Source organism: Sebastes fasciatus, chromosome 18 (assembly GCF_043250625.1).
Source record: "Sebastes fasciatus isolate fSebFas1 chromosome 18, fSebFas1.pri, whole genome shotgun sequence".
Taxonomy (NCBI): Eukaryota; Metazoa; Chordata; class Actinopteri; order Perciformes; family Sebastidae; genus Sebastes; species Sebastes fasciatus.
Window position 1 is genome coordinate 25,710,360 of NC_133812.1, and position 21,493 is coordinate 25,731,852.

General features: G+C 39.7%; 1 protein-coding gene across 4 annotated transcripts in view; it reads left to right on the forward strand.

The window, feature by feature from the left end:
* Nucleotides 1-21,493, forward strand: part of enpp1 (ectonucleotide pyrophosphatase/phosphodiesterase 1) — a 260,930-nt gene that overhangs the window by 214,719 nt on the left and 24,718 nt on the right. For 2 of the 4 annotated variants that reach the window (XM_074615267.1, XM_074615266.1), the window contains exons 2-4: nucleotides 8,835-8,982; nucleotides 14,292-14,364; nucleotides 20,822-20,885. In XM_074615267.1, coding sequence (XP_074471368.1) covers nucleotides 8,857-8,982; nucleotides 14,292-14,364; nucleotides 20,822-20,885 — 263 coding nt within the window. In that variant the 5' untranslated portion in view covers nucleotides 8,835-8,856. Of the gene's footprint in view, nucleotides 1-8,631; nucleotides 8,983-14,291; nucleotides 14,365-20,821; nucleotides 20,886-21,493 lie in introns of those variants that run through there. The other 2 variants (XR_012591366.1, XM_074615265.1) reach the window with 1 other exon arrangement.

Sequence of the window (21,493 nt, forward strand, 5' to 3'; positions counted from 1 at the left end):
TGTCACAACTTCTCTGTCTGTCTCTCACTCTCACTCAATGGCACCAAAAACTGCTTAAAGAGGAACTGGGTGGTTAGCGTCAGCATGACAAACGAGAAGTGTGACTGCGGCCAAACGAACTTCATATTCCGTCAATGTGTAACTAAAAAAGTAAAAAAATGTGATGTCTGGTAAATGCAAAAACAGTTGAGATGTCATCAAACTAAAGTGAAAACCACACAAGTTTCTCTGGAAAATCTTTTCAATATTCGCTTTGTGTTTAGAGATAAGATTTCTTATTTTTTTTATTTTTTAACTGACCTCTGTTCCTACAGTCTCCTTTACCAAAAATAAGTTTATTCAAGTATGTATTAGTATGCGTCTTTTAAACTTAAAATAAGAGAGTATGCTTTCAGTTTACTTTTTATGTACTTATCAGAGATATACTTAACAAAATTATACTTAAGTATACTTGGCTTATACTGACAAGTATACAGAAAAGTCTAAGTAAACTTGGCAAGTATACACAAAAGCCCAAGTATACTGAAAGGTTTACAGAAAAGTATATTTGGCTAAGTACTATAAGTTCACTTAAAGAAAACTTACAAGTATACTTGCAGTAAAAACTATTAGTAGTTTACTGAGAGTATACTTTAAAGTGTACTTTCATAAACGAAAAAATGGGCTACACGTAAATAACTAGTAAACTAACAGTGTAACTATAAGTACACTTGTAGTATAGTTCATATTATAGTTGCAGTACAAAATACAACTTGGATGTAGACTAGTTGTGTACTCAAAGTTTACTTAAAAGTATACTTTTATAAACTAAAAAGTGGGCGAATTTAGTCCCAAGAAGTATCCAAGTAGTACACTTACAAGTATACTAATAGTACATTGATATTAGTGTACTTATTATATAAAGTATACTTTGGATAATACTTGAATTGTACTCAAGTTTACTTCATAAAATAAACTTGAAGTATGCTTCTTTTTTGTATGTCTGGCTGTCAATCTTCTTGCATGTTGTTCACTTTTAGATGTTCCACATACTCGGGTCATAAGGGACCGTATGAATGAGTCACACTTGCTGTCATGTTCCCCCTCATGGCAAACAAGTTCAACACGTCGCTTTTTTAACAGCATTACCAAATATCCAGATGTCGCATTAAAGAAACACCACGTTGAACTTTATTTCATTAATGTAGCTCCACTCGTTCTTCATTCCAGACAGTAAAACCCTCATGTGACCTTCAGGCCACCGCTGCTTTCAGGAGAGCTGATGCGATGGAAGAAGATGGCTTAACCCAGATTCAGGTTCAGAAGAAAGAGGACTGAAGAAGATGTACTAAGAAAAAGAACACAGAGCACCACTGCAAGGTGTAAAATAAAGAGAGGGTACATGTTAGTCCTGATCAGGGTTGGCAGGCCGCATGATAGAATCTAATCCTGAGCTGAAAATGTTGCTGGAGCTGCAGACGCTGATCAGAACTCCTCCACAGATACAGTCATGTGTGGAGAGATGTGGGAACACCACTGTCTGCTAGTATCTGTCCCAAACTGTCACTCTGCACTGTACGGACGTGGTGTTCTCTCTGCACCGAGGTACATTTACCAAAATAGATCATAAAACAGTATACAGGTATATGTGTGTGTGTATATATATATGTATATACTGTATATATACTGTATATATACTGTACATACAGTATATAAGCCAAGGGGCGTGACGGCAAGCCAAGGGGCGTGACGGCAAGCCAAGGGGCGTGACGGCAAGGGGCGTGACACCAAGGCCAAGGGGCGTGGCGGTAAGCCAAGTGCCATAACAGCAAGCCAAGGAGCGTGACGGCAAGGGGCGTGACACCAAGGCCAATGGGCGTGGCGGCAAGCCAAGTGCCATAACAGCAAGCCAAGGAGCGTGACAGCAAGCCAAGGGGCGTGATGGCAAGGGGCGTGACGCCAAGGCCAAGGGGCGTGACGGCAAGGGGCGTGACGGCAAGGGGTGTGACGGCAAGGGGCGTGACGGCAAGTGGCGTGATGCCAAGGCCAAGGGGCGTGATGGCAAGGGGCGTGACGGCAAGGGGCGTGACGGCAAGGGGTTTGACCACAAGCCAAGGGGCGTTACCGCAAGCCAAGGGCCATCACAGCAAGCCAAGGGGCGTGACAGCAAGGGGCGTGACAGAAAGCCAAGGGGCGTGACGCAAAGGCCAAGGGGCATGACAGCAAGGGGCGTGACGCAAAGTCCAAGGGGCGTAACACCTAGGCCAAGGGGCGTGACGGCAAGGGGCGTGACGGAAAGCCAAACGCCATGACAGCAAGTCAAGGTGCGTGACGGCAAGCCAAGGGGCATGATGGCAAGGGGCGTGATGGCAAGCCAAGGGGCGTGATGGCAAGCCAAGGGGCGTGATGGCAAGGTGCGTGACGGCAAACAAGTTGGGATGAGAACGTGTTGAAGCACCTGTGCCTATAAGTACAGCCTCAGAGAGCCACTGGTATGGCTGTATAGACTCGTTATAAAACATGTCAGTAAACTCTAAATAACATGAAACTCCAACTCGACATTAAGCATAAAACTGAAGCATGACAAAGGATAAAAACATGAAAAAACTATATCAGAGTCCCGTTCCAATTAAACAGAGAAGCGAGGAGGCAAACTTTTAAAAGGACGCCGGTGGTTATAAAAGAGCAACTTTGGCAACATCCACAGCTTTGTCTTTTTTTAAACTGTCAGATGCCACCTCAGCATATTCACAGCATCATTAGCAGAATAAAGCACCAGAATTCACTCCCCCATCATGTTCGCAAACAGACTGATGTAGGCGTGAAAAAGCTTTTTTGGGACTTCTTTTCCCGTTATACAGAACAGTCACTGTGTAAAATATATTTATAAAACACACAGGTCACATTTGTGCAGATCTTAATAGATATAATAAAAGAAATCTTTGCACCTTTCAAAAAATGCTGTGAATCCTTAAGCTCAATAAATGTCAAAAAACAAAAAAAACACATATAAAGTCCGTAGGTGGGCAGCAGTATTTAATGTTCCAGTTGTGGGTGGGTGTATATCAAAAGCTTTGAAAGGTGCTCATTATATCAGGACAACAACAAAAGCAAACAGACGCTCAGCTCTACTGTAAATCCTGGTTGACAGGTAGTCAGTGGCAGATATGTCTGAGGAGACTGAAGCCTTCAATATAATGTGCAGAGCATCGTGTCACGCTGAATGAATAATTCATGGCAGATTTACAAGTGCCTACAGTAAATCTCACGGGGCAGATGTGCCTATAACTGTCAGCTGATGAATTCTTTAAGCACACCTACTGCTGCTCTCCCCCGATGGGTTATTCATGAGTCGTGGCTCAGTCTGGGTTCAAGCCACTGTACTTCACTTCACATGTTGCTTTGAAGGCTTTGAATAGTTCCAACAGTGATGCTTTATTGATTTGAGAGCTCCAGACTGTAAAACTGATAAAAAATTGCATCACTTGTTGCTGTCGCTGGTAAAAGAAAGGTTCAATATTATGTGTTTATGATGGGTCTTCTAATTTATTCTAATCTATACAGTAAATAATTAAACCATAGACTGTATATATAAGAAGTGGACGTCACTCCATGGTTTGTGGACTGCCGTTTTGAAGCCGTGTTTCTCACATCTTCCCGGGCCGCTCTTATTTGTTAATAAAAGTGTAAATTCTAGTACACTGTTGTACACTTTTAGGCCAACTATATCAGGGACCAATTGTTTATTTTTATTATAATGAATAGTTATTTATGAAAATAAAAATCTTGGGGTTGATACCATTTGTTACACAGATTTGGTGCTGAATTTAACCATTTTTTACCTATAGAGGATTGATAAAAATGATCAATAATCCCTCCAGAATACCACAGTAAGACACCAAGACCTTGAGGAACACCATAGAAAAAGCCATGCTGTGATTTGGTATCAAAAACTTTTGACATTTGGAGATTTCTGCAATAATTGCATTTTTCGGCGATTGGATGGCGAGCACTTGACTGTTCTGGAAACTGCTCAGAAACCACCTTATTGTCAGTCTACCTAGGAAAGCCATCCATCTTCTGAATGCTCTAGGTCTCTAGTTTGTGGCTGTAAAGTTTCATGAGGCTGTGACTATCCTAGGGGTCACCACAGGTCATTTTATACAGTGAGGTCAAGTTTCATTGTCTACTGTGGGGACTAACATCATCACACATGAATACAGTTGGGCTCATTGGATCCACGAGAGTCTCAGCTTTACAGTGATACCCAATTTATGTAATTCCAAGACTGTTTAGGGACCCCAATATGCAGAAATATTCAAACATACAGTACCATTTTAGAATAGGCAAAAATAACACATTTATATGCAGAAAACCTGCATGTTTTTTGCCCCTAAAACTGCATTCACACGAGTCTCCGAGGATTTTGACACGTCTCCTTTAGTGCAGGAGTGCAACCATAAATATTTTAAGATTTCCCTGAATATACATGTAAGCATGATGTACTAGTTTCAGTGATGTGCTGGAACAAGCAGATGCAGAGTATAGAGTATATATGACACAGTATATATGTCACATGCTGTGGGGAGGAAATCTAACATTGATGCTCCTCAGGGGGGAAACTGTGTGGGGGCATTCAGAGTTCAAGGGGTTACTTTAAGTCCAGCAGCTTGAAGCAGCTTGAAGCAGCTTGAAAGTCTGATAAATCATGTTTGTTCTCATATATATAGTATATTATCTATTATATTATTTCATCTTTTAGAATAGATTTTAGGTTCTTTTACTTGATTTTAAAGTTCTTCTTCATAGTTTGGGACCGGCCAGCTGAAACCTATTTATTTAATTTGGCTTATAATTAATCTATCATCAATCAGTCATTCTATATATTATTTTTCTATATATTATTATATATATATATTTTTTTTTTTACTAATTCTCTCATTTTTATTATTCTTAATGGTCTCTGTTTTTAATTTCACAAATATATTTTAGCATCTACTGTCCTCTTATTGGCTAATTATATTATGTATCTGCCTATGTTTGTAATGTGTTGCATTTTTATTTTATTTTGTTAAGCAAATTGTGCTACATCTCTTGTATAAAAAGTGCTCCATAAATAAAGTTCTTATTTTTTGTTATTTTTATTTTTATTTTCATTTTCATTTTTTTAAATTATTATTATTTTTATTATTATTGTTATTATTATTATTATTATTATTATTATTATTATTATTATTATTATTATTATTATTGTTATTGTTATTGTTATTATTATTATGGTTATTGTTGTTATTATTATTATTATCATTGTTATTATCAATATTAATATTATTGTTGTTGTTGTTATTATTATTATTACTTTTCTACTTGTTCTGAGGATTTTTTGCAGCTATAAAATGCACATTAAGTAATCAAATCTGAGAAGACCAGAATTAAATATTTTTCTAAATTTTCCTGATTTGGACTCAAATGTAAAGTTAACTTCTGTAGGTGTGAAACATGCTCTGAAGCTCAACATGCCTTCGGTGCATCTGGCAGTGTTTCCAGGCGGCGGATTAGTCACACGCTCGTGGAAAGTGTTTCTTGAAAAGACTGTAAGAAGTCGGGGATGAACACGTGACGAGGACAGTAAGTGCTACATGTGTAGGTCAACATTAAAGGTCATATTGTGAAGTCCAGCTGGGCTGGGGACAGCTGTAGGGAGACACGCTGCTGAGAGACATGCAGTTCACTGAGCAGCACACACACAGTGTCTCACACAGTCACTGCAACCAGACACACACAAACACCCTCGTAGCTTAAAAGGACAACAAAAAAAACAGGTTTATTTTCATATTCAGGCACACACAGTACAGTACACACACACATTCACAAGAAGACAAAGACGAGTTAACCCTGGGCTGTTTATGAGTGCAGGACAAGCCAAAGGTCAGAGGTCATCAATTCCAGCCACATGTGATCTCCATTATCACACCTCACATGACACAACTGGATCTGAAGGGAACCTGGACCTCACAGAGCTGAAATGTGTTAAAGCTGTCAGGGATCAGGAGCAGTGTTACGTTATATTAATAGCACTTCTTTTAGCTTCATGAAAATATCTCTACTACAGGGAAGGACGTTTAACGTTACTTTAATGGTGTTGCAACATCACCATCTTGTGGATGCTTTTTATACTGTATTATTATGAACAGATGTTTAATGACACGTGAAATGTAATGAGTTCCTTTTACATAATCACTAATACAAACATTCCTGCAAAATAAAATATGCTTTCATTCAAGCTTCATGGTGTGGCAGACAAATAGACAGGGGGGAAAGGTGCAAAAATTAAGAACTGGCTTATTTTGTGACACATTGTCATCGGATAAAAGCGACTCTCAGAGAGGGTTTGCACTGAAATTTTCACTTATAGGTAAATTTCATAACAGTTTTTCTCAGCATTGTCGTTGCTGGAACGAAAAGTATTGGAGAGGATCCACAGAAAATCCAGTAGGATTATTTTAAAGAGCCAGAATTGAGTCTAATCTGAATATACATTGGCAGAACTGATCAGAAAGCAGGTTTAATTTTAAATGGTTGAATATGTGGAGCTTGAAAACCTTTTCAAAAGACTATGATACTTGTGCATGAAGCTCAAAAGCAACGCTTTATGTAGAACTGAGTGTGCACGATAATGTCATATCACTTTCATGGTAACTGACTGGAAAGAACAAAACTTCATAAATATTCATAACTGTTGTGTCATTCCGTGAATAATGTCGCTTTCAGTGCTCTCAATGCTGTTTATGACAACTTGACATTTACCAAGGGAACAAATAACCTGTCGTAAATATGACACATAAAGCTCAAACTGGGTACTTTTGGCATACTGTAGATTTTGCTTTTGTTCGCATACTGCATACTACATGCTACATTTTGGCCAAATCAGTACGTACTACTAATATAGTATGCGGTTTCGAATACAGCCATTGTTTCTATATAGATCTGCTGCCATACCAAACGGACACAATTCTTTAAACAAACAGGAGGGAAGTTGCAAATGTCACATGGCCCACAAATGCACAGGAAGCCATCTGCAAATGCGCTGATATCATTCCACAAATGCTGTTTATCACTTTACATGTAAACCATAAAATACATATTTACAGAGTAAGTTATGTGTATTTTTGTGGATGTGTCTTTACACAACGCAAATACAAAAATACATGTTCGTGGATAGTGAAATATTTGCAGATCATGGTACACATTTGTGGAATGTCTTCTGTGGGTTAACAACTAATAAAGTCCAATACAAACAGCCCTGCAAATCTTCCCAGAATGCAGCAGAATATAAACAGATGATCAGTAGTTTCAATCTCAGTCTCACAAAAGTTGCAGTTATTGTGATCAACATTAAATCTTTAAGTCTTAGCATTTCATTGGATGGATAAATATTAGACATTATTTTGAGATGGACTTCTTTTGTCTTGGGGCTTACAAGGTATAAGTGATGTATTTAGCTCTTGACCGTTAATGAAGCTAGCGGAAGACGCTCGATTGTTCGACGTTTTTCACTGATTTCTGGCGGTTTGTAGTCCAAATGATTAAACGGTTAGATTGGGAAATACCCATATTGGCTTTCTGGCGGGGAGTTAGCTGATAAAATTGATACCACTGTCAATTTCAACCAGACCAGGAGTCAGCAACCTGCAGCTCTTAACCTCCTCTCGAGTACGTGGCTCCCGGGGGATTTATAAAAATGGAAGTTAATAACTGTTTTTTTGTTTACATTTTCATTTTTATTTATCATTGTTGTAGGGCTATGGTACGACGGTATGACGGAGTATTAGGGCCACATTGAGGAAAAAAAAAAAAATCTGAGATTTCGAGAATAAAGTCGTTTACAAAAAAAGTTGTAATATTATGAGAATAAAGTCATAATATAAAGTAGTAATTTTACGTGTTATTTTCTTTTCTTTCGTAATATTACGACTTTATTCTCGTAATATTATGACTTTATTCTGTAAATCTCAGATGATTTTTCCCTCAATGTGGCCCTAATACTCCGTAGTACATTGGCTCTTTGGCCCTCACTGCATTAGACTTGTATACTATATACTTAGACTATAAACTGTGTTACCTTCATCACAATGCTCAAATGTTTTGCGGCTCCAAACAGATTTTTTGTTTTATTATTTTGCCTAAAATGTCTCTTTTGATAGTAATGGTTGCTGACCCCTGACCTAGCTGATCACGCTTAATCCTGTGAAACTTCCCTGCTGAAGAATTATGTAGTTAATTCTCTAAAGTTATATCAAAACTAAATATCAAATTGTGCTTTATTTGGTTTTTAGGCACCACTCCAGTCTGACCACCAGATGGCAGCAGCACTCATCATCACTCTACAGTAAGTTATTATTGAAGTTCCAGCTGCTTGTCTGTTTGTTCTCATCTTGCAGCTAAGAAATTACATGTGATTAGTACTTTTAAAGCACGTATAAACATAATATGTCTATTGTCTATTTTGTTATTACACAGCTCCAACTCCTTTCTAAAGTGGCCAAACATCTGATTTACTGGTGAACAGACTCCCTGGAAAATGACACTTAAAGCCAAAATAAAATAGCAGACTGTTGAGGTCGACTCTGCTTTCTTTAATCAGCCTCTCTCTCTCTCTCTCTCAGATCAATCACATGCTGCTGCTGCTGCTGCTTTGTAAACTTGGAGACGTCAAGAAACAAGGCGGTGCTACAGTGGGAGCAGAGGGGTCATATCCTACACAGCAGCATGACGTTTACTCTCCTCAACACTGGGTGAAGCTCTGCCTGTCCCTCAGTCCCTCCTGGAAAACACTGGCAGGAGGTTGCAGCTCAGCAGCTCAGCAGCAGCAGCAGCATGGAAGTAACCAAAGGAGAGGAGCGCTCTGCTGAACAGGCTGCTTCTTTGTTTGGGTCACCAGAGCTGGAGAGTCAGAGGAGACACACTGAGAGGGGAAAGAAGAGGAAGAAAATCATTATTGTGGTATGTTCAATACAGTTAATACCTATACCTCCATGTCCTGTCTGACCACCTACATAACTCCTCTCTAACTCTACACTGCAAACTATAATTGAATGCCACTTTCACACTCTTACAGTAAAATATCACAGCTGATTCTTTTAGAAAAAGTGCTTTTTTTTAATCACAAATTGGGTTTTGCTGCAACCATATTATCGAAAACAACTTTATAAAGTCACCTAAATGTTATTTGTGTCTTCAAAAGGCTTTATAGTGTTACTGTGGGACTATAAAATGTGTCTATAAACTTGAAAGCTGTCCATAAACTCAGTGACATTCTGAGTTTACAGTTTATATTTGAGCTGGAAGAATTAGTCCATCATCAACAACAACAAGAAATCATCAGAAATTATAATTGATTCATCGTTACAGTCATTTTGCAAGCAAAAATATATATAACCTTTATTTAACTAGGAAGTCACATCGAGATTAAAACCTCTCTTACAAGTGAGATTTAGCCAAGACAGGCTCAAATAGCAGCTTCACATGCATAACAAGACCACAACATTGAATCACCACAGCAACAATAGATAGACAAAATACATTACATCATACAGTGCGAATAAGTGCCTCATATTCTCTGTTTCCATCTTCTGGAAATAGATGATTTACTTCTTTTCTTTATTAAATATGATTGTAAACTGCATAAGTTTGGTTTTGGGACTTTTGGTCAAACCAAACAAGACATTTAAAGATGTCACTTTGGTTTTATAGGGAAGCTTTTCTACATTTTCTTTGACATTTCATCAACTAAATGAAATGCTCAATGAATCGTGAATGTATTGATAATGAAAATGTCCGTTAGTTGCGGCCCAAGTTACTGTATCTGACTTTATCATAAGGGGAAGTCATTAATCAGCAGGAACAAAAACACACAGCCTCAGGACTACATTTCCACATTGTTTACTCTGTGTGTGATTAATCCAGAGTTGTCAAACAGTCGAGACTGTCAGTGCTGCTTGGTGTGAATGTGCAAACCAAATGTTTTCACTCCGGTGCAAAGAGACAGAGGCCAGAAGTGTCTCTGCAGGTGGAAAGATGATCTACAGATATTAAGCAGGACTGAACCTTTTAAGGCCACACTGGGGAGAGGTTGCAGGGGAGGGACACATACTGCACAGGCAGTAAACACAGAGGTGTTTTGTTGTTTCATTATTGAAGAATGTCAGCAGAAGTTTCATTTTAGAGCTGCAACATAACAATTATTTACATTACCAACTAATCTGTTGATTATTTTCTTGATTAATTAATTAATTGCTTAATCGTTTGGTTTATAAAATGTCAAAACAATGAAAAATGGCGATCACAATATCCTAGAGCACAAGGAGTTGTCCTCAAATAGCTTTATTTGTGCAAGCAACAATTCAAAACCCCCAAATATTACATTTTATTCTAATCTAAGACCGAGAAAATTCCCATATTTGACAACCCTGAACCATCAATCATTAATCGATTATAGTATTCGATCTTTGTTTTGACATTTTTTAACCCTGCTACGATCAGAGAATCAGTTCCCATTTGACATTATGGCACTTTAAGGTTATTTGGATAAACGTGGCCTCCATGCAGCATGTGTACAGGACATACAGTATACTGTTTATGTTGTAGTTAGTAACATTTCAAAGGCAAATACGGCTGTTTTTGGATCAGAATTAACTGTAAATCAGTATTCTCCCTCACTGTCTCTGTCCATCTATCTGGATGAGACTCTGCCTGGACCACAGAATGAGTATTTTGGTTGTATTCCTCAGAATTGTATTCTTGTCACAGAGGAAAAGTCTCCGAAACAACAGCAGCCTTTATTGTCCACAGCTCCTTGAGGCATTGAGTCAAACCACACACACTCTACAGAAAAACTAAATCTGGGATACATTTGAGGCTTTACGTGAAGACTAAAACCATAATTGAAAGAATTAAAAAGAAAAATGTGACTTTTCGTATTCTGCCTTTACGTAGCTGTGGTCAGGGCTACATCATAAAAACATATACAGTAAAAGAATTAAATAAATTAAATATTCTACCTCGAAATATACCGTCTGAAATCATGACAGTAAGCACACCTTTCAAACTATTTACTAGGAAACTCCAGCTTAAACCACAGACACTATAGTGTTTTCAGCTGCTGTCTGCTTGGGGCTGATTAAATACACATGTGGTAAAGTCTAGACATTAAAATACTTCATCCTGACACACATCAGCCACCGTACATCTTGGGATTAAAGACAGAAAACAGGGCTGACATGAGGATTACTCGTTAGTTTACTCTTTAGTTTATGTTTCATGCTTGAGTCTACATGTAGACTTTGTTGTGCTGTCACAGTTTGACTCCCAACAGTCCAAAGGTTATTATACTGTATAGATAATACAGACAAAACTGAAAGTAGTCGTGTGTTTCAGTGTCAGACAAGAAGGTTTCCACCAGACAGACTGTTTACTTTCACAAACCACAAAGACCACGTCTCTCCCAATCCAGGTCTCTGTCTATTCTCCCTCTCTCTTCACCTATAGCTGGAGAAAATAAGTACACGTACTCAGACAGCACGTTTTCATACCCGTCTACTAGGAATTCTTGAATCACACTAAATGGATTACTCATGGGTGATGATTCCCACATTCCTGCTTTTGAGACATTGGTACAGCTTTTAAAATGAATAAATTAAAGGGCACGAATGAGCACAGCATGAAAATATATATAATCTAGTGTTGAGTCAGAGGGTTGGATTTGTCTTAAAACAAAGAACAAAAATAAGGCATAACTTAACTTGTTCCCTGTGTATATCAACCATGGCTTAAACTTTCTCCTACAAGTGAGCTTCTGTCAGATTTATGTGTATTATTTTGCTTTATTTTAAAGAGGACTTATTATGCTTATTTTCAGGTGCATACTTGTATACATTAAAACATGTTTACATGTTTTAATGTATACAAGTATGCAAAAATGCTTTATTTTTCTCACATCGGCTGTGCTGCAGCATCTCTTTTCACCCTCTGTCTGAAACGCTCTGTTTGAGCTCCTGTCCCCACCTCTTGAAAAGCCCAGTCTGCTCTGATTGGTCAGCTGGCCCACTCTATTCTGATTGGTCAACTCTTCAGAGTCTGCTCCAGCTCCGCTCTAACTAGCTTTGTTGGAGGGCGTGCCAAACTAGCCGCTAGGCAGGTATTATGTATTATGTTACTTGGTGACATCACCACGTTACAGAAGAAAAGGCGGGACTTCAAGCGAGGCGTTTCAGGCAGTTCAGCAGCAGTGTTTCAGTGGGGGAGAGTAACTACCTTTGGTGTGGACTTTGTAACCAACTTTAATGGTACCTGTGACCTGTCAAGATTCAGTGAGATAAGATCAAAATTTTATGACTCTGAGGAAGTGAGATTGTTCAGATAAATGTGTGCGTCAGAGAAACGTCACGATGCAATGTTTTTGTAGAATGAGAGGAGAGAAAGACGTCAATGTCATGTGATGAGGAAGCATTTACAGTTCCACTTCCAGCAGCCTTTCTGGTCGGGTCCCAGTACAGTACAGTACAGTACGTGGTCCCAAGATAAGACTGAGGGGTCACAAGATGGTTAAAGGGATAAAACAGGCTGCAGGCCTGGTGTGGGTGTTGCAGGGGCTTCAAAATAAGCAGCAATGATAAGACTGCTGAACACCCATCTCTCTAAAGAAACTGATTCACACTTCTTTGAAACGCCCCTCTAATTACAAACCCCTCGCTCCCCAGAGAGCAGCCATCTCTGGGCAGATATGAGCCGAGCAGCTGATAAAGAAGCAGCTCGGTCTACGTCCTATTTTGACTTTTCAATTACAGACGGCCAAGACCAACACTTAGACAGTTGGAGATGTTGTATGGAGGAAGGTGGTAATGATTAGGTTATATAGGGAAGGGTTAAAGAAAGAAATAACAGCCCACCTTCACTCAGCGCTGCAAGATCCTTATCCCATCTTGAATAAAGTCTCACTTTGAAGTCTCTCATGAGCCTGCTTCACAGGCTTTGAGCTAAATGCTAACGTGAGCATGCTAAGATGCTCACAATGGTGATGTTTAGAGGGGTAATGTTTACCATGTTAGCCATCTCAGTTTAGCATGTTGGCATTTGCTAATTTCTAGTAAGCACACAGTACAGCTGAGGATTATGGGAATTACATTCGTTTTTTAGGTATTTGGTCATAAACCTTGATGATGGCTCTAGATGAGAAGTTGGGGGATCACAGCAGCTATTACAATATTCAATAGCTGTCAAAACAATTCACTAAAAACACTACTGTAACTAGAGCTTCAACGATTAATCGATTAAGTTGTCAACTATTAAACGAATCGGCAACTATTTTGATAATCGATTAATCAGTTTGAGTAATTTTTTAAGAAAAAAAAAAGCCCAACTTCTCTGATTCCAGCGACTTAAATGTGAATATTTTCTGGTTTCTTTACTCCTCTATGTCAGTAAACTGAATATCTTTGAGTTGTGGACAAAACAAGACATTTGGGGACGTCATCTTGGTGCTTTGGGAAACACTGATCGACACCATTTTCTGACATTTTATAGACCAAACAACTAATCGATTATTAGATAAAATAATTAAAACAATGAAAATAGTTAGCTAGAAGATGGTCCGTTGCAGCCATAATTGTAACCTCATGGTTGTGCTGAAGGAAAAGTCAGAGGATCACCAAAGTCCGTAGGATTCATCCTCTGGGGAACATGAATGTTTGTACTAAATTTCGTGTCAGTTCATCCGATAGTTGCAGTAGTTCCAAAGTGGTGGACCGATCGACCCACATTGCCTTCTCTAGAGCCAACACGGTTAGCGTGGATAGCTCTAATAAAGTTACAGCACACTATCTGTTGTTTATGACTCCTCAGAGCGTGCTGATTTATTGCTTCTCTCAAGGAGCCAGAAGTCGGTTGCAGTATGTTTATATTATGGTCACGAGGCATGTAGCTGACACTAGAGCGTGTCTACAGCGCCAGGAGAATCAGCTTTTTGCCAAGGCCGTAATAAGATATCATCATGTTGAAATCTGATGCTTGTTTGTTCAAGTTTGGAGGTAGTTACTAACAGCTACAAGGTGAAATGGTGTCATTTGTAACAATAGCACATTGTTGATCATTATTCAACATGGAGTGTTTGACTTTTCGTTTCTTTTACCTTCTACTCACCAGAGTTCAATCTAAACACCTTCAGTCATGTTTGATCGCTCAGCCGCATGTTATTTATAAATAGTTATCTTTATTAACTTCAACTAACATCCCGACATTTGTTCTCTGGATTCTAGGTTCTCCTGCTGTGCTTACTGGTGACCATCCTGGCTCTGGCGATCGCACTGAGCAAGAACAGTGATGTGAAAGGTAGGCACTGATGACCGTTTCACTGTCTTGATTTTACAGCTATAGCATGTTTTTGATTGCGTTTCCAGCAAAAGACAGCAAGAGGAAGACTACAAGCCAGGAAGGTTTCAGTTTGTTTGCTTTTTTAAATGGTTTAGCAAATGTTTTAGAAGTTAAGAAATGCATTCAACCCACTTTTTAGACCTCAAGGATACACATTGTTTTAAAGACAGCAGTGTCCTTATGATAGATGTGAGGTAGAATTACTATTTTTGTGAATGGAATCTGGTCCAGTGGCTTTGAAGACAATGAATACATTTGTCTGCAGCCTCTTTACCTGACAGCCCTTTCCAACGGGGAACTAAAGCTTTTATATCGCTCTCTTCAAAGCCACCAGACTACATTCACAAAAACAGGAATTTTACCTCGCAGAACACGGGAGTACAAACGCACTTCAAAAAATCTGAGCTAACCCTTTCAGTTATTTCCAAACTTAGCACAGCTAACTTTGACTCAGCTACTGCTAGCATTCACATTATTCATAACCATATTGATAAGCTGACTTTGGTAACCTACGTCACTGCTTTTTGCTAACGGCTGAGTGAGTGTTTCCATTTGGAAAAAAAAACGGCAAAGAATGCAGAAGCACCCGCCCTTCAGTTCTTGATTGTTGGTGATGTTTCTGAAGAGCACATTGCGGTTAAATGTCCCTTTACACTGTAATGTATCTTGTTGTGGTTGTATTTGTTTGACAGTTGTCAACCGTTGTCACGGACACAAAGGGATAATAAATGAAAGAAACAAAATAACAAAAACTTGTTGATCTGATCGGGGGGCACTAGAAAGCACTTTCCAGTGGGATCATCTTATGTTTCTGAAGACAAAAACATATACTATCAAAATAATTGGAAAGATAGTCACATAAAAATATACAAATATGGGCTTTAATTTGTAAAATCTGTGCAGCGCTGCTCCAGGAAATGGAAACAAACAGTTGAACCCATTGCAATGCCAATTTTTGCCTTTTAAAAAATTACAACAATTCTCACAAATGTAAGATTTCATACCCAAATCTCAAAACATTCATCTGCTCTTGCTTTTACTTAAATATCACTGATACCATATTATATTTTCTGTGAGCCGCGGTCTTCACTGCACAACACAGAGAGTGAATGAAGATACTTTGGCTGCAACAAGAGAGGCAGACAGAAATAAACATCTTAGGTTACATTTTGGAGCCCTTATTCTGAAAGGCTGGTGAAGATACAAGTTGTCAGTTGTCCTGCCTTTCTGAGGCTACAAATCTGCTGTTTGGCCACCAGAAAGTGTAGCTATAGAGTTTGCTAACTCCCTCGGAAACTCTAAACTGGAAGTATTTAGAGCAGCAGTGAAGGAGGGTCAAGTTTCCAACCAGCCAGTCGGTGACGTAGAGATACAGAGGTGAATGTGAGACTGCATTTGATTTGTTCTCAGGATATGTTTCTGTCAGGGTGGTGCGATCCAATCTTTTTTTTTTTGCCTCACTGTTGCAAAACGCGTCGGAAACACACATTTAAGCGAGACAGGAATGTTCACCCGAGCCTGGCATGTTTTCTGCAGCTATAGATTCCCTCTGGTTAGACGTGGGCAGCGGCGTCAGTGTGCTCTTTGTTGCAAACCGCCGTGCCAAAACACCCCTCTTCCATTTCTGGGGCAGCGGTGGTGACTGTGGGCTGCTGTCCCCAGCCCTGGGCGGGGTGCTCTCTCTCTCTCTCTCTCTCTGCTGTGGCATTTCCCTTTAACTTATATTTCCCACCCAGCTAACATGAATGCCATATGGGAAGAATAAATCTTGACTCTGCACTCACCCAGACTCTTATTTTGGCACATGTATGCAGCTTTGTTGGAACCTCTACATCTTTCGTAACGCTGCTTTCTTGGTGAGGCCTTTGGAAGCAGATTAAAAGATATAAAAATATCCCAGAACTCTACTTCCTAGAGGGCTGACAATATGTAGTATTTAATGCTGAGAGCGGGTTTTCCCGTAGATTACAGACCACAGCAACTTGTCTCCTGAGACAGAGCATCCCCGTGTTGGGTCCAAACCACACTGCTGGCCTCGAGAGGCGGTGAGGAGGGGCTTTCTCACCGACATGCTAAGACTCCCTCTGTCATGTGTCCAGTCAGCAGCAAGACTTGACAGATTATATTGGGAGGACGGTTGCTTGAGAGGTGAAAGAGGTGGTCCAAAGCTTCCTGCTTATAGAGTCGCCTTGTCTGTGGGAATGTCTTGAGCGAGATATAGTTTCTTTCCAAAAGCTTTTATTTGTCCTTGACAAATACTTGAGGATTTACTTTCAAATCACACTTTATTGCAACATCAAAAATGAGACACACTCGTCTCCTCCGGGTCATTTATTTATGTGACTTTTATCCCACTTTTCCTCACCAAAAACTCAGCATCGTCCTCTCTCTACATCCCTTATTTGTGTGGACCTATTGTGCGGACCTATTGTGCTTATTTTCAGGTTTCTACTAGAACATGTTTACATGCTTTATTGTTCAAAAAACACTTTATTTTTCTCATACCGGCTGTGCTGCAGCACCTCTTTTCACCCTCTTTCTGAAATGCTCTGTTTGAGCTCCTCTGGCTTTCACTCGGCATGACTGACCGGCAGCAGGGGGTCACACACGGTGAGATCTTTCACCGGGAGGAATCTCCGATGAGGTCTCCAAACTATGTTTTCTCACGAAAACACACACGAGAACATATTGAGGCTTATTGCTGATGTTGTTGTTGGCACATGTGTTCACACAATATCCTTTTTCCACCGGTTTTCACCCTCTTTTTTGACTATTTATTACTCTAGGTGCAACAAAAACTTTGCTCCGTGTTGCAAACACTGTTGGAAATTAACTTTTTTGTCTACCTGCCACTGTGGCTGGTCGATTCCAAAATCAACCAGCCAATCAGTAGATTACCATTGTTTTTATGGCTGCTGAGTGAAGCAAATCTTGCAACCACTTGCATATTTTACCAGCATTTGGCTGGTGGCTGGTGCTAATTTCCAACCCTGGTTGCAAATGCAACACATACAGTAGGTTCCTATTGTTACAGTCGACCCCTCCTCCCCCAGGTTTCCCCCTCAACCCGTGTTTTGCACTCTCATTGGCTGTAACTCGTGGCTGGAGTCCCCAACAGTTCCAGATATTTAGCATGCTAGATATCTGGAACGATGACTGCGAGGCATCAGCGAGCATCGGCAAGCCTCTCGGCGACTGGTCTGGCGCTCAAGGAACTATGTTGGAGCGACGAACCAACGCCGATTTGCCTCTGATCTGGGGCTTTTGTCTAGAAGCTACAAAAACTGTCGGGCAGCGGATAATCAGGGCTAAAGTCATGTAGTGTGAACTAAGCATTACTTGGTGACATCACCACGTTACGGAAGAAGACTTCAAGCGAGGCGTTTCAGGCAGTTCAGGAGCAGTGTTTCTGTGGGGGAGATTAACTCCCTTTGGCCTAAGCTTTGGGTTTTGTAACTTTGCAGACCTTTTACATTCACAAAAAACTATAAAACACACTGAAGGAAAGAGAAAAAGCACAACAGGTCCTCTTTAATACATCCCACATTCTTAGACCAGAAGGAGGAGGATGGAGGTGAAATATATAATTTAGACCTCATTCTTTGGGAATGTAAACAAAGTTTTTGCCAGCTGAAATCTAAACACACACCTCTTACTATGATGTTGCTCTGCTAGCTACCCACTAGCTAACGTTTAAGTGTGGTTTTATATGATTGGTCGGGTTAGCTAGTCCCCCCAAATTGTATACATTCATGTTACCGCCCCTGAGTTTAAGATCCGAGAGGCATTTTGTTATATGTAGTGACGACCCAACAGAGATTTATCACCTGACTCTGCAGGCCGACACAGTTAGTGACTAGCTAGTGAACATAGTGGAGTATTAAGCAGCCAAAGAGACAGACATTTCCTTCAGGAGTTGGTGGAGAGCTATTAGAAGAGTAAATATTGGATTTAGATTTGTCAAATGGTCAGAAACACGACTCCAAATAAATACTAATGTCCGCTGGATGTGTAAATAGGCAACTGTTTACTAAAGCGTTCACCATAACATATATTAGTTTTGTGTTTACTGCCATAAAGTGTTAAAAAAATGTATTAATGCATGTTTAAAAAATCTGTAGATGTTGTAGTTCCCTCAAATTAAGTAAATGAAATGAGTCTAATGTAATGACTCTCTTATTTCAAGTGGTCTCAAATGATCACAGCTCTTTATGAAAAGCTGTTTTACTAGTTTTTTTCTCCCTGTTTTTGTTCTGATTTAAAAAATGTGATGGTTGAGTATTTAGCCTTTGTTCCTGGAGTCTGTCTGTGCTGTTATTCATTTAAGCCTTTACGCAACATATTCATGTGGTCCGCAGAGATGTGCTCTGTTCTAGCTTAAAAAAAACAGTGGAAAGACTTCACAAGGAAGTACACAGGGAACACTCAGTCTCTCCCGGTCTTTAGTCATCTTATGAATATGTCAGTGACAATGTGGCATTTCTGCACTTTCACTTCCTCTTGGATGCAACTCTGAGATGACTCAATAATTCCATCAACTTTTACTTTAAAGGCCCTGGAAACATATTTTCTCAGTCAGCTTGTTGCTATGACTACGACATTAGACAAGATCTCCTGACAAAGTTTACAACGTGTTTTTACACGAGAGATTTTTGTCTTCGTTTTTCTCACTTGTTTGAAGTGGGCAGCACTCAGTTGGAAAAAAGGTGATGTCATGTATTTGTGTGTGTTTTTACTCAAAATCGGATGAGAGTTCTGTCCAGAAGGTAACACCTAAATTGCAAAACTCTCATGAGATGGTTATGGTTACGCGGGCTTGTGAGAGTTGGGGGTTATCTTCTAGACACAGCCGTGGGAGTGTTTCCTTCCGTTGCCAGCACTGTCGATCAAATCGGGTCAGACCACATCTACACAGGCCTGATGAACTCTTAAAGGAACAGTGTGAAACATTTAGGGGGATCTATTAGCAGAAATGGAATATAATATTAATAAGTATGTTTTCTTTAATGTATAATCAACTGGAAATAAGCATCGTTGTTTTTGTCACAGAGCAGGTCCTCTTCCTCCTCCGCCATGTTTCTACAGTAGCCCAGAACGGACAAACCAAACATCGGCTCTAGAGAGGGCATTTTCGCATCGGCCTCCATAGTTCTCCTAAACGCTTGGCACATGGGAGAAGCTTCAGTTGGTTGCAATCTGCAACCTCACCGCTACATGTTGCCAAATCCTACACTGGACCTCTAATAAATAATAAATAAGGATGTTTTTTCCTTCTTTAAAGAGGAATAACACACTACTTTTTGGAAAACACTTTTTTTTTCTGCTCAAAATTAGCTTGCATCTTCCTGCTTGGATTTAGAAGTTTGGTCCAGTCCTTTCCAGACCCCTTTCTGACCGTGATAAAATAAGCAAGACTCTGAGGTTTAGTACGTATGTCGACTGTGGTAGCAACTGTCGCATCAGGTCTAAAAAGCAGAACACTGGCTAACCGTAGGCGTAGTCCCAGTTGTTGCCTCACACATTGCGTTAGCATTAGCAAGTCTGCCCTAAGCGCCTGCAGAAAAACAGCATTGTACATGAACCAAAAATGTATTCCCTTGCAATGGATTGTTGCTTATTTGGTCATGAATATTTAATGTTATAAAGATATATTCTTATGTTGTTTGTTTTAAAGGGGACATATCATGAAAAACTCACTTTTTCAATGCTTGTGTACATATATTTGTGTATCTAGAGTGCCTACCAACCCACAAACTGTGAAATAAGACAACCCAGTCAGTTTATTTGTGGGCTGTCTAGATCAGAAAACATGTGATTCAACAAGTCATTCAGATTTGACTCCCCTTCCTATGTCACATGCAGGCTCATTACAATATAACGCCCATAGTTTGAGAAACTACGTTTGCAAAGGTGTGCTATATTTTTCTCGCAAGCCAATCAGAGCAGACTGGGCTTTTTCAGGACCGTCCTTAAAGAGACAGGCGCTAAAACGGAGCGTTTCAGACGTAGGGTGAATACAGGGATATTCAGACAGACAGTATGAGAAAAAGCATGTAAACATGTTCTAATAGAAACCCCAAATACAAGCATGAACCTGGTAATGAGCATGATATGTCCCCTTTAACTCTTTTGCTTTAAGTCTGTTGTTTGTTCTTCTAAGTGAAACTTAATATGCTGCCGTCTTGGCCAGCACTATCTTGCAAAAGAGATTTTGAATCTAAATGGTAAATTTCCTGGTAGTTTTCAGGGGCTTTAAAGGTTTCTCTGCACAGATCTAACACATTTTATCTTCCAACAGTCTGGTTCTTTAGTCTGGTGTTTTGTTGGCATCAGTATTGTGTGTTACTGTAGGTCATAAAAATATACTAAATGCAACAGGAAACCTTTTTTTACTGACAACTTTCCTCTTTTCCAGCTGGAGGCGAGGTCTGGCTGCAGACAGGAGGTGAAGAAATTCAAGAGTCAATGTGTCCACCTGGGTAATATAATACTCTTGTTCTGCTGGTGTAATGTGAGAACTGATGTGGTTGTAACAGAAAATAATCCCTCAAATCTCAGCTGGGCTAGTTTTGATAACCGCCTCTCCTCTCTCTCTCTCTCTCTGTACGATATCTTTCATCACGCTTCGGTGCTGAGAATGAAGCTGTAACTCCCACAGATTTCCTGAGTTGAGCCCATTGTTCCCAGTAGGGAGTTCTTAGTGGAAATAAAACTGAAACCACAGAGAAAAATAGAAAGGCTTTTCTGTCAGTGTCAGTGTGTAAATAACCCAAACACAAGATTCTTGTTTTTTATGACGGTGTTGGTTTTGTGGGGGAAAGAAAAGTAACTATCTCTATGGAAACCAGACTAATGACTCTGAGTAATCAGGCTTGTGTTGGTGAGTGTGTGTGTGTTTGCGTGCATGAGTGTGTGGTCACATGTGTGTGTGTTTCTGCTTTGGTAAGGGAGTAACCCCAGACAGAGTCATTAGACGATGGAAAAGAAAACCTGTGGCTCCAAATGAAGCTATTTTTGGCTTGAAAATATCTTAAACAAATGAATTATGTCTGCATTTTTTTTTTTATATCAAAGTCACTCGTTCTCT